Below are 16191 nucleotides of genomic sequence, written 5' to 3'. Positions count from 1 at the left end.
CAAAGAATTTTAAACATTAGTAACTTGATTCTGCATGACTCTCGTGAAGAGCATAATCATCCATGTTATGCCAAGTGAAATCGCTTTTTTTAAGGTTCCTTAATGTTGTTCTTTCTTAGTCACCTACGGATTGTACGGATTGCCCGTAGGATCGTTTTGACAGAAGCGGCTTATTAAATATCCCAATTCCCCAAGGTCTATAGACCTTGAAATACCCAGACTTTGACCCGAGGTGGGTGACTGGAGATAGGCCAACGCTTTTTCCAACTTTCTTTATCGGATAACTAAAGAATAATGTAAAACCGTAAGCTTTACAAGTTGCCTATGTTTATTATGAACTAAAAACTGTTAAATTATATGTTTACGTATTTTTATATTTTCCATTACGTTTTCCTTAAGAACGATAAGTTTGACATGGCCGGTTTTTTTTTTTTATCTCGTAGTTATATCACTGAATTTTATTGCGGCAAGAATTGCCTGTAGTATGATGTAGGAGTGTACCAGAGCTTTATTTGTTCAAAAACTACTGAAAATGTTAGGCTTCCAACGTATAGCGTAAAATCTAAACTAAATCCATTATTTTGAATAAATTCCAATGACATACAATTTAAATTTGCTTTAAAAAAATTACCTTAATAGTTGCATCATAGAAATGATATTTACGTTTTTACGAGTGAGAATAAAACGTCATGGCAGCAGATGACTTTTAGTTCAAGAAAAATGTTTAAGTGAACAGAATATACGTATATATAGTTAAATTAGTGATGAATGTATAAAATATAAAGATCTGCATGGCTCGAACCCACGGAGACTCTTTCAGATATTCCAGTTGAAGTTCTAATCTTGCCCATTCTAGTGAAAATGAGTAGCGCTTTTTTAGCCAACTGCATATAACGCCAACAAAACTGAGAAAGACAATGAATGCCCGTACAGATAGACAACAAGGCTCTTTGAATAACATACGCCTTAAACTCCTTGTAACGTGATGCCGTGATTTTGATGCGCCTGATGCGGTCCTCATAAAGATAGTGAACAGAATAGGTCCACATCAGGCGTCTAATTGCTTTCAACGGCTTCTGCACTAACGGACTGCCTCAGGGCAAGAAACCGTACTGGCACAACTTGATTTTAACTGCACAAACCAACCAAAAACATTTTAAATGTCAATGACAAACTGTTGTATTTAGTTATAGGATTAAGAAAATTGTTATTAAATAACTGTAAATGTTATAAGGTGAACATTTATAAAAGGCCAATTATATAAATACCAATTATGTAAATGTCATAACACATCTGTAAATTTGATTTAATGTATTTTTCTAATAAAAGAAAAAACAACATGAACGACCATATAACAGACATTTAACAGTAAGCAAAAGATATAACGACAGAAGTGAAGTATTAAGATAGATTGTTCCTTAGTTTTTCTTAAAATAAAGATTGCTGTTATCGTGGTGGCGTTACTTAATTTTAATATTTCAGGTCCTGTTTCCTTTTTTGAAGGGAAAGTCATGGCCAATGGCAATGAAGACCTTAAAATTAATGCTCGTTTGTCTTTCTAGACCGTGATCTGGACACAGTTCAACTTTCCTCTTGGTTTACACTTGTGAAAAGCAAGTTCTTACTCTTCTACATTAATTATATATACTGAAGAGCCAGTAGTGGTTCCAATTACGGATACGGCTTTACCTTAAAGAGAAAAGCTAGCTACTTTTCTAGCACTCTTTAAAGGCATCAAGCTTTCTATCAGAAAATGAGTTGGCAACACTTTTTGTTCGTACTACCGTAGTTGTAAGGAGTCTGTCAACCACCGTACAACTTGGATCTGTGGCAGGCTGCTGGGGTCACAGGTAAGTGAACTTTTTCTTCTGATATTTTGGTAACCTTCAAATTTCTGTTTGTAGACTGGCAGAACATGGTATGTTCCATGCTGGAATTGCAGCATATTGGGCAGTTCAATCCAGTTTTCGCAGTTTATGCTAATAAAATCGTACTTTTTAAATAGCTTCAGATATTTACCTTTTTATAAAGCGTTTACTGCAAGGTATCCCCGCAAAAAAATGTTTATTATAATTGGTACATAATGGCCACCTATGTTAAAAGACAAATTATTGTCTTAATCATTTTCGTATGGTAAGCGTGTTTTTTTAAGTCACTGATGAGAAGGTCCATGCTGTCAGTGAACGGTGACTCAAAGCGTAAAGCTTGGATTTTTAGGTTGGAGAATGATTAAAATTGGGTTGTGCAGGAATGAGAGAGAGAGAGAGAGAGAGAGAGAGAGCACAGAATGCCACTCTATATATCTTACCTTAGCCTAGCCTACCTCACCTAAAATCCCCGTACCTTTTCCTACCCATGAGCCCCATTACGATTACATCCTAATTGGCTTAGCCTCGGATCCCATGTCGGTGGACTCGGAAAGTCAAAGTTATAGGTTACTTAGTCTTCTCTTGGATCCTCCGAAAATGAGTTGAGGGAATAAGAACAGAAGGCATAATTTTTACAGCCAGGTGCTATTACTGTTATAATTACTGGTGCTTAAACCGTTGACATTGGGAGAAAATTCCGTGAAATAACCTTGTGGTACGGTAAGTGCAATGCTTTTGCCGTTTCATGTATGCTGCTGTAATCGATAAACAAACTAAAACTTTATTTGATTTTTTCTAGTTTCACTCTCGCAAATAGCAGCCACTCAATATTGATGGTTAGTAGTACAGATGGAACAAAACAAGCGGATTAACAGAAAACATGGAAGAGGCAAGGCGCATGTTAGTGCTTAAACATAATCGTCTTGCTGACCTTTCGTCCTTGGTTTGTTTTTAAATTTTCATTTCGAAATACGGGCAGGCTGTGTGGGTTAACATTGACATTCTTGCCAATATAAATTAGTAGTTAGGTCATTTTCCATTTGTCCGTCCGCTAGGACTATCTCCCCCTCGATTACTCATGTCGACTTGTAATGCATTTTGAGGTTATTCAATGTAGGACTTCAATGGGAAGGCTACACTAGGCCTTTACATGCTTAAGGCTATAATGGGAAAATTGAAAAGCATGAGACTGAGTTAAGGGACTATATTGCGAAAAGGGAAACATGAATTAGATTTCAATGCAAAGAATAGTAATTTTAATGTGATGATGTAAGGGGATTGTTGATAGCAAGACAGACTCGGAAATGGTACGACTTAAGTGCATGCTGATCGCCAGAAGAATAATTAGTACAACATATCAAAATTGATTGCAATAATGAGTGTATAAAGGACATTTGAGTGTGTTAAGCATGGAAAAGAATAATGTAACTTCATAAAAGTAGAAATTCACTCTCGACGTGGTTCGGAGGTCACGTAAAGCCGTTGGTCCCGTTGCTGAATAACCACTGGTTCCATGCAACGTAAAAACACTACAAACAAACTTCATAAAAGGGACAATAAAAAAAAATCTTGGTAATAGTTTATGGAATGACGTTGACGTATAGATCTACCAAGACTGACGAAGGGTTGTTGGCCTTAAAAACTTAAAAGATTGTTTTATGACATACTTATTTGAATATTGCAGGTATAGATGGAAATAAACTGCCGCCTTAATTTGAGAAAATATAACTAACTATACATAGTTGTAATCCCAAATATGTTCAGGGAATCACAAAAAGTCAAACGTTTGTTTGTTAAGAACATATTACATTTCGTAGATTAGCCTGCGGGGAAATAAGTGTTCCAAAGTAGGTTGGCATTCACTGAAGAAATTTTATCACGATTATGGCATAAAAAACATAAGTTGCAACATTAGGTGATGATAATTATTATACACATTTTAAGTATAGATAAAAAATAGAGAGAAAGACAGCAAATTTGAACGGTTAAGTATTTTGGAACCCTAGTTATTGGTAAGTGAGGTTTCTGAATTAAGAAATGGTTAATGAAGAAACTACTGTTTCAGATGGAATCGCTGTTACCTTCCAGTAGCGATTCATGGAAGAGGGTCGTTAAAATCAAGGTGTGTCGTTGATCAGGCACCTGGGAATTTTAACAATTCTCATGGAAATTTTGAACTTTCTTTGAAAAATAAAGTATATGTAGACGACTAATAGAGATCGGATCGTAAACTGATAATACAATTTTTATGAAATAAGTTCTGCCTAATATTTTTCACTTGTTAACTTTATTCGTTTATTCTTTTGTTGGTCGTGGAAACCTGCTGCTCCAACTGGTTTGTTGCGTTACAGGTACAAATGATTAGTTATTTGCTTTTCTTATTTTTGTACCACAAGATGATGAGGGAAAATTAACTGGGCATTATGAAATTACCTAATGCTTGACTGAATTTGACAACTCTATTTACTTTCATAAGCTCAAATGCCTATATGCTTTAAAGGGGGTTCCATCCACCTATTCATCGTCTATGTTGATCACATAGCAAGCACAGATTTAGAGATTAGAGAAACTCAAAACACGTGCGTTCAGGGTCCGGGGAATATGTGGTATTCTCTGGACCCTGTATGCCTGTGTATCAGTTGTCAATCCCCACGAATGGAAGAACGACATTGATTCTTAACAAAAATCGATTTTTTGAAGGTGTATGCATCAGACTATTTTGGCCAGTATTGTTTGGTGGATACGCTCAAGTAATTATTAATGTATGTCCGCTTTTTTTTTGCTATTGATAGCATTGATCTAGTTAGGGTATTCTATTATTTTTTTCAGAAAGTGTAAAAATGTCAAACAGATACTCTCGTAACTTTAAATCTCAAGCACATAATTTTTCAATTCATTTTGGAACTTGGCATTTGAGAGGTTCTCAGTCTGTGCTTTCATTTAATAGCCATCATTCATCTCGGTTTTATTTAAGTATATCTCACCAGTTTCACCAGACCACTGAACTAAATAAAACTCTTCTTAGGCTGGCCCGAAGGATTAGATATTTTGACGTGGCTAGGAACCAATTGGATACTTAGCAACGGGACCCACAGCTTATTGTGGGATCCGAACCTTAGTATATCGAGAAATGAATTTCTAATCACCTGAAATAAATTCCCCTGGTTCTGCATTGGCAGAGCGGGGAGCGAACTCGGGCTACTATCTCGATAGGCGAGTACTTAACCCACTCGTCCAATGAGGAACTATTCATCTCGGTAGCAGCAGTACAGCTACTATTTGTGTAACTGAAAACTGGTATCTGTCACGGTCAGGAACAAATGTGTTAGCAGTGATTCATAACTGGGTCAGTAATATAAGCCACTTTGAAAGTTAAGAAAAAATTATCGTTAGACTGACAGGAGTGTAAACCAGTAACGTAAAAAAGGAAAATTAGAAGTATTGTATCCTTGAATATTGATACAAAAATAAAGCCAAGACTGAAGCTTAGTGTAGTGCTTGGAAGGTAGTGTGATCATCCAGGGAAACTTCATTTTCCTTGCCTACCGTTGGCCTCGCTTGAACTTAATATTTACATTCTAATGATTAAAATTGCGTATAGCGGTTTTTAGGCAGATTTCTTCATCAACCCTAGAACCTTAAAAACAGTTTATTGCCAAAGAGGTTTGGTATGTATGTAACCATGGTCGAATCATTTGTAGGAGAGATCATGAAGGTCGACCTAGATAAATGTGTTTATGATAATACAGTGAACAATATTTCAATATTTAGGTAAAATATAAAGGATTCTGTACAAAATATCTTTTAGTTTTAATAAAATACTGCAAAGAGCAAATCAAAAATTCCAGAATATCAGTATTACCGTAGAGGACTAACTTGACATTTTTTAAAATGATAGCTAGTTTCACCGTAGACAGGAATTGTATTTTTGGATCTTAACAATATCATTTATCAATTAATTGTTTACCGAAGTTTTGGTGGATACTTATTAATTGTCTGCCTAATAACAATTTGTTTTTAGTTTGTTCCTAATGGCCGAAATGGGAGAAGGAAGTTCAGGCAGTGGCCAGACGGGTGAAGATGAAGCCAGCATGCCTTGGAGCTCTCTGGATCCTACTGGGAGCTCGGCTGATAGTCCTCTGGCAGATGATGAATGCAGTCAACCGGGACCTTCAGGAAGGAAAAAGCCTCGCAAAATGATGAATATTAGGGAAGCCCTAATAAGAAGTGGTGCATACAGAGCAAGAGTGCGGGGAAATGCCGAAGAAAAGGTACGTCAAATCATTGAAGGAAATCGGTTTACCAAGATTCAATTTCTGTTGCCTTTGCCAGTATAAATTTTCAGTCAAGTAACAATTATTTATCAAGCTAAAGCATTTTGGCAACGCATATACATGACATGTGTGTGTATATGTTTATATATATATATATTATATAAATATATATATATATATATATATATATATATATATATTATAGATATATATATATATATATATATATATATATATATATCTTATATATATATATATAGATATATATATATATATATAGATATATATATATATATATATATATATATTATTATTATATATACATATATATATATATATATTATATATATATATATATATATATATATATTATATATAATCTATATATATATATAGATATATATATAATATATTATGTGGATTTTTATCACCTAATTTGTATACAAGCATTAAGCTTCATATATATATATATATATATCTATCTAATAAAAGGAGCCCATAAAAACACCAAAATGTAGAGAGAAAAGTACTATATTTCAGAGACTGCTGTCTCTCTCTTCAGGTATATGAATGAGAAAAGTTTACAGAAAAGGTAGTATTTATACCAAGAGATCCATCCACAAGTAAGCCAATTAGGTCACCCGCTGATAATCTTCCTTTATTCTTCTTAAGCGTTGGTTGAATGAAAACTTGGTCGACGACATCTGAAACCCACGCGCCTTTTGAGATGTTCATTACCTGCTTCTCTTTTATTAAGGGGCCGATTCCATCATTTGACTCTTGTACCGGCAGTTGCTGCTATAAATTACACGTGACAAATTCCAGTAATTTATAGCAGCAACTGCCGGTACAAGAGTCAAATGATGGAATATATTATATATTATATATATTATATATATCTATATATATATATATTAATATATATTATATATATATATATATATATAGATATATATATATATATATATATAATATATAATATATATATTATATATATTAGGTGCTATTGGAAGCCTAGCAACTAACCGTGAAAAAAACTATTTGCACTAGAACAATGAAATTTTTATGGAACAATTACTTATGTACGAACACCTCCTCTGTTCTCCAGGACCCATCTTACAAAATTGACACGGTTGCCTTGTTACCGATTACTCAATTTTCGTCATGGCCTGTGATCGATGCCATCCCACAAACAAAATCGTGTATAAGAATCTTGGGAAATTCATGTGAAAAATATCAGTCGGGAGAATCTGACTGAGAGCTTAACCCTTTCCTCCCACGCAAGAGAGGAAATGCAGGGCTTGGGCGGAAATTCCTGAGATATATGCTGGTATTGCCTTAGAATTAAAGTTTGTTTCTGTAACTTGGGTGTGGGAAACACATTGAGATTCTTTTTAAGAAAATTCTACGGTTAGTTTTTAAGATAAGGCTTCTCGCTTTTTCAGGGAGAGGTCACGGTACTCGGTCATATCTCGGGAAAATGCGGTGGGGGCGGGGGCGGGAGTTGGGAGGGGAAATAAAGGCGGGAAAATTACAGATCTCTAAGAAGAGTGCGTGGATGACCTAGCTTTTATCGGGTTTTGCCTGTGTTGAATTATATAAAGATCTCGACAGGTTTTATTAAGTGGTGAAAAAGAAGATTCCCTGAATAAAGCTAATTCTAGTTCGTTTATGATCATTAAACACACAAACGCGCTCGCGCGCACATACTACATACATCATACATACATACATACATACTACATATATACCATAATATACTATATATATATATATATATATATATATATATATATATATATATATATTTTATATATATATATATACATATATATATATATCTATAATCTATATAATCTATATATCTATATATATCTATATATCTATATCTCTATATATCTATATATATGTCCCCCCTATATATATTATATATATATATATATATATATATATATATATATATATATATACTATATATATATCTATATATATAATCTATATATATCTATATATTCTATATATTATCTATATATATATATATCTCTATATATATATCTATATATATATTATATATATAGATATATATATATATATATCTATATATATATCTATATATATATAGATATATATCTATATAGATAGATAGATAGATAGATAGATAGATATCATCATATCCACTAATTAATTTCATTTCAGCAGTCTGAATCGTCATATGAATCAAGGAGGAAAATACCCAGGCTTGTAAGTATAAAACTGTTCTGGTTCTCTGATTTACTCATTGTTTAAGTATGTCCCTGAAGACTCCTTTAATGCAACGAACGACTATGATCATACAAAAATGTCCGTCGTATTCTCCTCTTGAATAGTGTATATTTACACACTTCCAAAAACGGGTTTAATGACGTACTTTAAGACAATCGACTGACCATTTTAATTTGAGCAGAAAGGGCAATAGTCCAGGCATTTTACAGTTTTTTGGGGACAAAAATGGTACAGAAGAAATCTTTCCTGATTCGTTCACAGTCAAGCAATACTAACAACATATTAAAAGTCCCAGTCCGAGAAAATATGGGAAAGTAATGAAAATTCACTTTTTCGATTTCACTCATTTCAGGCCATATTCAGGCTGGGACGGATGAGTAACATTGTTAGAGTCTGTGGCTTGGAGTAGAAAGAACCTCATATTAGGTGTTTTTTCATCTTTTCAGATGATTAGATTACACTATGAAGAAGCAAGCATTGTGTGAATCATAAGAATATCCAATATAGCATACAAGTAATATATAGAAGTTTGCATGTGTCACTGACAGTAACATTAATATAGTTTTAGCACAATGGTTTCTGTTATGCACTTAACACTATGGTTTCTGTTATGCACGTAACACTATGGTTTCTGTTGTGCACTTAGCACTATGGTTTCTGTTATGCACTTAGCAGTATGCTTTCTGTTATGTACTTCCAATGCATAGTATTACTAAGTACATTTTTAAGCACACTGACCAAGCAACAACTATGGCAAAAAAAATTGGCAACTAAGATTGGTAGTGAGAACATCAAAGTAGATCCCCAACTTCTCTTCCAGCGGTTGGTGATTGCAGCCAAGGCATCTGATATTACTGCGGATATGTTTAACTTCGAATTATGTAGTTATCCACCTGCCCTGTTCGATGAATCTCTCATGATGAAGGAAGCCCAGAAATCAGGTTTTGCCAATTCCATCTGGTCTGAATTAAGTGAAGCTGACCAAGAAACACCAACCAGTGAAGTAAAATATATACTAGATGGAGGAGCTTTGCTCCACCGGATTCCATGGTCTTCTGGTGTGTCAACTTATAAGGAAGTGTGTCTAACCTATGTTACCTATGAGACAAGGAAGTATGGCCATGCAGCTGTAGTATTTGATGGTTATGAAACACCCTCTACGAAGGAGAGGAAAGGGAAATGTTGGGATGGAAGTCACGTTCTCAGAAGAGATGAAAGTGTCCCAGAAAAAAAGATATATTTCTTTCAAATACAAAGGATAAGGCAAACTTCATCATTTTGCTAGGGAAATATCTACAGCTGAATGGACATAAAGTTGTTCATGCTGACTTCTTGATTACACAGGTGAAAAAAGAATCGGCAGCATTATCAGACACTTTCTTTATAGGAAATGATACAGACTTGTTAGTCTCGTTGTGTTACTATGCTGATCTAAATACCCACAACACATTCATTATGAACGAATCAAAATTGAAACCAAGATTGTGGAATATGAAGAAAGTGAAACAAGTACTTGGTGAGTCAAATGTGCAGGGACATTCTTTATATACATGCATTTCTCGGTTGCGACACATCACACATACGTAAATGGCATTAGCAAGAATGCCTCACTGAAGAAATATGCAAAACACCAAGAATTCCGTAGACAGGCTGAAATATTCAATGCAGCATGATAATCTGTTGATGAAATCATATCAGCAGGAGAAAAAACTTTAGTTAGTTTATGCAATGGTGAAGCCACTGATAGCCTGAACAACCTCAGGTATAAGAGATTCTGTGAGAAAGTATCGGTGAAAAGCTCCCACCTTATGTGTCAGAGTTTACCACTAACTTCTGCATCACCTAAATTCCATAGCATGAGAGTATATATATATATATCCTAGTCCAGTAGTGGAAAGGTGTCTCCTCCCTTAATGCCAAAGACTGGGGTTGGTGTTTAGATAATGGGAGCTTTCTTCCAGTAATGACAGATATACAACCTGCCCCAGCATCACTGTTGTCTATTATCAGAAGTAACTGTATGACAGATTGTGGGTCAAATAAATGCTGGTGCGTAAAAATAACCTTGAATGTTCCCAAGCATATGGCCAGTGTCGTGGGTCAGGATGCTCCAACTCCTTATATGACATTTTTGAAGATGATGATATAGATGACATTGATGAATGTACTATGTAAAAGGAGAAGTCACAGATGTCAGTCATACTGTCATTCTAACTTTTTTTTTTTTTTTTTTTTTTTTTTTTTTTTTTATTCTGATCTGTGTGGATGAAAGAGACTTTTCTCGTTCTTACATTGCAATATTTTCTCTATTTCTGATAAACATAAAATCTTTCAGTATCCCTTTGCTGTAAATGCTTTTTTTTTTACAGGACCAACATATATAAAATGTAAATTTGTGCCTAGCATACTGAAAAGCAATGTAAATCATTTATAGATTAATGAGTGAACTTCTTGTGTTTGGATCACCAATTGTTAAGATGTATCTTTTGATGGTCAGAATTTTTTAGTATCTAGTTTATTTCTAGTAAAGTCATTTGAAACTACGTTTTACTTCATCAAAGCACAGATATTTGTACAAGCTGTGGAACTGTACTGCAAAATGTTAGGATGTGTTTACTGCTAACACAATTGTTGTTTAATAAATAGCAAATTATATTTTTCATCTTACTGGCATTTATCAAAATACATTTAATTCAGTGCTAATATCAGTTTAGATGTATTGAAAGCATTAATTATTTTCTTTATAAAGGGTAGAAATTTATTTTTTTCAGAACTTTAATACAGCATTTTGTATATACAAGCCCTACAGATTTTTCTTTCTATACCTGTATTTTTTATTGTAATATCAAAAATGAATTAAAATCTAGATATTTTAAGCGGGAAAGAGTATGTACAATAAATTTTGCAAAACTGCTTTGTCACCGCTAATAATGTATATAATAGGCAACCAAAGATAGTCAGTAGTTGTAAGCATACTTAACAGTGGCTAGAGAAAACATTAGCTTTGCTCAAGTTCCCGGAGTTTCTCATGCTGGGACTTTTTTTCTAGAATGTTAGACACATCATCCTATCCGAAAAAAACAAAAAAATCTGTACCAATTATGTCCGATTTCATGATGTTTTGGCCTTAAAAATCATGGACTACAAGTTACCTCACCGGTTTTTTTGGCTGTGAATTTTTTGCTTTAATAATAATCATTGTGTGTTGTGTGCTTATATATGTAAACATCTGTTTTTAAATGTTTTCATTCATGATTAATTAATACTACCGTTTCAATGTTCATTTTTAACCGATGGGTATCATCGTTTTATTTGGAAACTGGTTTAGCATGCTAACGAAACTCTCCATGATGATTTCAAAACTTATCAAGCTATAATGACACTCAGGATGAGGCTAGCGACATTGGTGGAAGCGGAGATCAAGGTCTAGAGCTTGATGGAGATGGAGGTGGTGGTGGAGGTGGGGGAGGCAGTGACGGAAGCCATGGAGCAGGCGGCGGTGGGGAGGACCCCTTTGTTAATCCAGAAGCCAGATACGACGTTCCAAACCCGGGAGCTGACCTGCTGTTGGAACAGAATGAGGAGACTGGCTTGACGCGTTGGTACCCTCAGGACCCCTACTCACTGTTGTCTGATGATCGTGATGAAATTGATTACAAAGTCATTGGTGAACTCTATAATACTGTACATATCGATCAGTATTTCAGATCTCGGATGCAGGGTGATTTTGTAAAAACATATTTAAATCGTGGTGGCAGAGAAGGGAATTTCAAAGGGTACTTCTTCAGAACACGAAGTGATCAACAGCCAATGCATAACAAGTATGGCAATGTGAGTTACGTCATTTCATTTATGTCTATGCTGGAATTCTGCGTTTCAAATGGCTTGAGGGCCTTTAACTTCCTGGATGTATGTCAGACGAAAGACGAATGTAAAGCCCGGTATTTGATTACTGACAGAGCGCAGAAACTTTTTGAACACCAGTGGGAATACAACAGCTTAATTTACGGTGGGGCCTGGTACGCAATTCAGACTCGTATAGCAGTGGAACACAAGTACGCCAGTTACATTAGAGAGTTTAGGAAGGTGCGTGATTATAGTACTCCAAACGAACTGGAATTCTTCGTGGCCATCAGAGAGGAGCTGAGTCAACAACTCTTCGCCAGTGTTAGAATTGAAGCCGAAGACCATAGTGAAGCTAATAATGAGGATAATTGTTATAGGTACCGAACAGGCCAGAGTGATGACTGGACAGTGTGTCCCTATCCTTATACCAAGTTCGGTTGTCTGCGTGAAATAAGAAGTTCCATTTAAGATTAGCTAGGCGTACTAAAACTCCCGGGTAGTTCATTTATACCATCTAAAATTCTCGCTCTCCCCTGGCAGTCGCACACAAAAGTTCATGGTTTACCATTTTAGGTGGAAGTCGGTTAAATGCTTTCTTTGGAAATATTATTTTAAACGAGAACTTAGGACTTTTTGTATAGTATAGTCAGGATAATTTTACGCTTTTTTTCTAAATATCGAAATAGAATATGTTGGTAACTAGAGAAAAAAAATGTATTAAATTGCGTTGCGAATGTAGCCTTGCACATATTTTACTCTGAAACATGTCTGATGTGTTATTTTTTATGAAATAAAAGCTGCAACATAAGTATTAAAATGGTATTTATTTTAAAACATTTTAATTACTTTCAAAGTGGGCTACAGTTCTTTGGTTTTAAAGCCAGATTTGTACTAGAATATAGCTGTTAATTGAAACTTTAATATCTCTTAAACATAAACGATTATAGATTTAATAAACTCTTGAAATAAAATTCTTTTTAATCCTTGGTTTCAACCTTGTTTTGACTGATGGCAGTTCATGTACATACCAAAATCCTTTGTACATTTGTGTAAACGGGTATCGTGAATGGAAACTTTTTCATGAATAAATTCAGTCTTTTATACAATAGTGCATTTTTCTTTAAATAGTTTTTACTTGCAATGATTATTTTGTAGCCTTTGGCTCTTTCTAAACATTCTGTGCAGTAAAATATGGGCAATGTCAAATATATATTGATGGATTTGCATTTTGCGGGCCATTTGAAACTGCAATATTTAGAAAATCTTGCTGTGATAGTAAAAAAATTTAGGGTTTAAACGTGATTCGCAGCCTTCGGGCTCGAGTCTCCGAAAGGTAATTAACCTATAATAATGAGTTCTTAAAGCCGATTCGTTGATCTGATTGTCAGCCTGATTGTCATTGTACAATTATGGTCTGTTTACCAGGTATTGCATGCTGATTATCTCATTGTATTGGTTCCTAATATTTATTAATTGCTTTAAAGTGAGCATCAGTAGTTAGAGATCTTGGGCACATTATGATACAGACTATTGCGCTATATGCCTTATGTGACTGAAATGTGCTGCAGTGTTCTTCACTGATGACTCTTAACATTCCTTCGAGGACCTGGAACGGCGGTTGCTGCTGACCAGCTAGTAAATCTCTATAGTTTATTTATCTTTTGTTGGTCACAAATTATGCTTTTTCAAAGGACAAAGTAAAACCAAATAACCAAAAAATGCTCACATTGGTAGTCAGTTCTGCCTGATAAAAAGAACAGCAAAATGACTTGTATCTCTTCAGTTTCCCTTACTATGTATTTTCATCATTAAATCTTTAATGTAAACTTTTTTTTCCTTAAGAAATATATTTTATGGTTAAATTCTGTACCTAAAGAAAACTGTAATATTCTATCTTAATATGAAACCTACCTATAAGCATATTTTCTTGTATTATTTTACCGGGGAGCTAACTACATCTAGTATCCCTTTAATGGAAAACTGGCCAGTGCTTTTGCTATTTTCATGTTTAAACCTTTCTATATAGCAAAGCAAAACGCCAATAACTAACTTTCAAAGACACTAATGCTCAGCAAGCCTGAAACTCCTAAAATATCCAAAGAAATAATGCTTATTTGTGAAAGAATAATCCCAAGGAATAAAAATATGATGAAATGCAGAAGGAAAGAAACATAAGTTTAATTTTGTTCAAATTGTTCCAGTGTTTTGCTTTCATCCACACAAAAGAGAGAGAGAGAGGTGGAATAGAAGAACTGTAACGTGTAGCAGAAACATGTCTTCAGGTTGTACAGGCATTGCAAGGGACATTGCGTAGATTTCCAGTTACAATGAATCTTAACAGTTCTGAAAAAAGTCCTCAAACACATATTAAAATAAATCATTAAGAAGGTTCTCGTATGAAGGGATTTAAGAGTTGAGGGAACAGGTTACTAATTGCATAACGTAAATAGTATTCAAAGTACAATAAACTGCTAGAAACTTGAACAGATACTACTGATAGAGAGTATAACCGTGCAACCAAAAGACTATTGGTTCTAAAGGTAATACACAAAATTCAAAACAATTAGTCAAATATTCAGTACAGTAAATATAGACTGAAAATTCTGATGTAGACTGAAACAAATTGAAAAGATTTTGTCTTGGTAATGACACCACAGGCATCATGAAACTGTAAGGTTCACCGAAGTGTAGAAACACTGGTTTTGTGAACACCTAAAAAGTACAAATTTCTTTTGTTATTCAGAGGAAACTGTAGTACTACCTACATAAGGGTAGTCGGAATGACAGCCAAGAATACTTGTTCGACGAACGTGCTCGATGTGACTTTAGAAGCCAGAAACTATCGTGTGGACGGGCCTTATATAATAAGAGTATAGAAATGTTAAAGAAATTGAAGTAATCCGTACAAAGCCATAAGAAGTTAACGAAACGGTTACATTCAACATAAAGTCGCAATTTTAATTCTTTGCCAAATTAACATTGACGGATTGTAAGGGGTCTACCACTGTTTTTCTTACATCATTGGTTTTGAATATACCGATTGCTGTAATATATGAAAGTATGAGATCTGTCTATATCTAGATGTGGATCGTAAATAAATATTCATGAGGAATTTATCGCTACTATACTACAGTAGGGATATTTTAAATTTCTCTTACAAGTATCAATATCATTCAACCACGCTTCAGCAACCGCTAGCAATTAAATAAAAGACTTTTCATTAATCAACTCTAATTTAGTTTTTTTTTTTTACATAGAGTGAATATTATTTACAAATCCCCACTTTAAGTTATTAACATTTAAAACTAAGATAATTATTTTCTGCTACTTTCATCATTACCGCATCTGCCACCCCGGTGGCAGATGCGGGCATTCCACTGAGGTGTGAGGGATGTGTATTTCTGGTGATAGAAGTTCACTCTCGACGTGTTTTGGAAGTCACGTAAAGCCGTTGGTCCCGTTGCTGAATAACCACTGGTTCCGAGCAACGTATAAGCACCATACAAATTATTAACGCATCAAACGCTTTACAGTTTCTCGCGTTCGCCCGATGTGAGAAGTTTTGTTTGTGTCGAACAATTTACCACACTCCAGCTGTATCCTCTTGTTACTCGATTATCTCAATTGCCACAGACGCTTTGCAGCCCTTTCCATATGTCCATACCGCTGACAATATCTGACAGGTCAGCACTCAGCACGTGATACTACCTGTCACGTATGCTACTATATGTTCCCCATCATGAGACTACCTCGCCGCCATTATCATGTACTACAGCCTTGCAAAGCAGAGGTTCACAATTTGGAATACAGTGTGTAGTCCCACCTGCAGCAGTTTTACGAAATAGCAACTTTATCTTTGCCTAATATTGGAGATTAGACATCAGAAAGTGATTTCTGTCAACTAACGGTTCAGCACGTCATCTTGCTCCTCATGGACGGAA

The 16191-nt window shown here is 34.8% G+C and overlaps 1 protein-coding gene across 2 annotated transcripts; it reads left to right on the top strand.

Moving 5' to 3' along the window:
* Window positions 1-1524: 1524 nt before the first annotated feature.
* Window positions 1525-13358, top strand: LOC135198589 (uncharacterized). 2 transcript variants are annotated; one of them, XM_064226319.1, is made up of 4 exons: window positions 1525-1850; window positions 5890-6139; window positions 8342-8383; window positions 11792-13358. In XM_064226319.1, exons 2-4 carry the CDS (start codon window positions 5900-5902, stop codon window positions 12716-12718), a joined length of 1209 nt encoding a protein of 402 aa, XP_064082389.1. In that variant the 5' UTR covers window positions 1525-1850; window positions 5890-5899; the 3' UTR covers window positions 12719-13358. The 2 variants fall into 2 exon arrangements, with proteins under 2 accessions (XP_064082389.1, XP_064082388.1); XM_064226318.1 differs by having other exon boundaries at window positions 1530-1850; window positions 8339-8383.
* Window positions 13359-16191: the final 2833 nt, after the last annotated feature.

The sequence above is a fragment of the Macrobrachium nipponense genome, chromosome 22, assembly GCF_015104395.2.
Source record: "Macrobrachium nipponense isolate FS-2020 chromosome 22, ASM1510439v2, whole genome shotgun sequence".
NCBI lineage: Eukaryota > Metazoa > Arthropoda > Malacostraca > Decapoda > Palaemonidae > Macrobrachium > Macrobrachium nipponense.
The sequence above is the reverse complement of the archived record's forward strand: the minus strand, read 5'-3'. Positions and strand labels throughout refer to the sequence as shown.

What these genes read in the sequence shown, in the direction of transcription:
- LOC135198589 (XM_064226318.1), top strand. Translation starts at nt 5,900, where the DNA reads ATGGCCGAAATGGGAGAAGGAAGTTCAGGCAGTGGCCAGACGGGTGAA. An exon ending in GGGGAAATGCCGAAGAAAAG is followed by an intron (nt 6,140 to 8,338) that starts GTACGTCAAATC and finishes ATTTCATTTCAG; the next exon opens with CAGTCTGAATCGTCATATGA. An exon ending in GGAGGAAAATACCCAGGCTT is followed by an intron (nt 8,384 to 11,791) that starts GTAAGTATAAAA and finishes AATGACACTCAG; the next exon opens with GATGAGGCTAGCGACATTGG.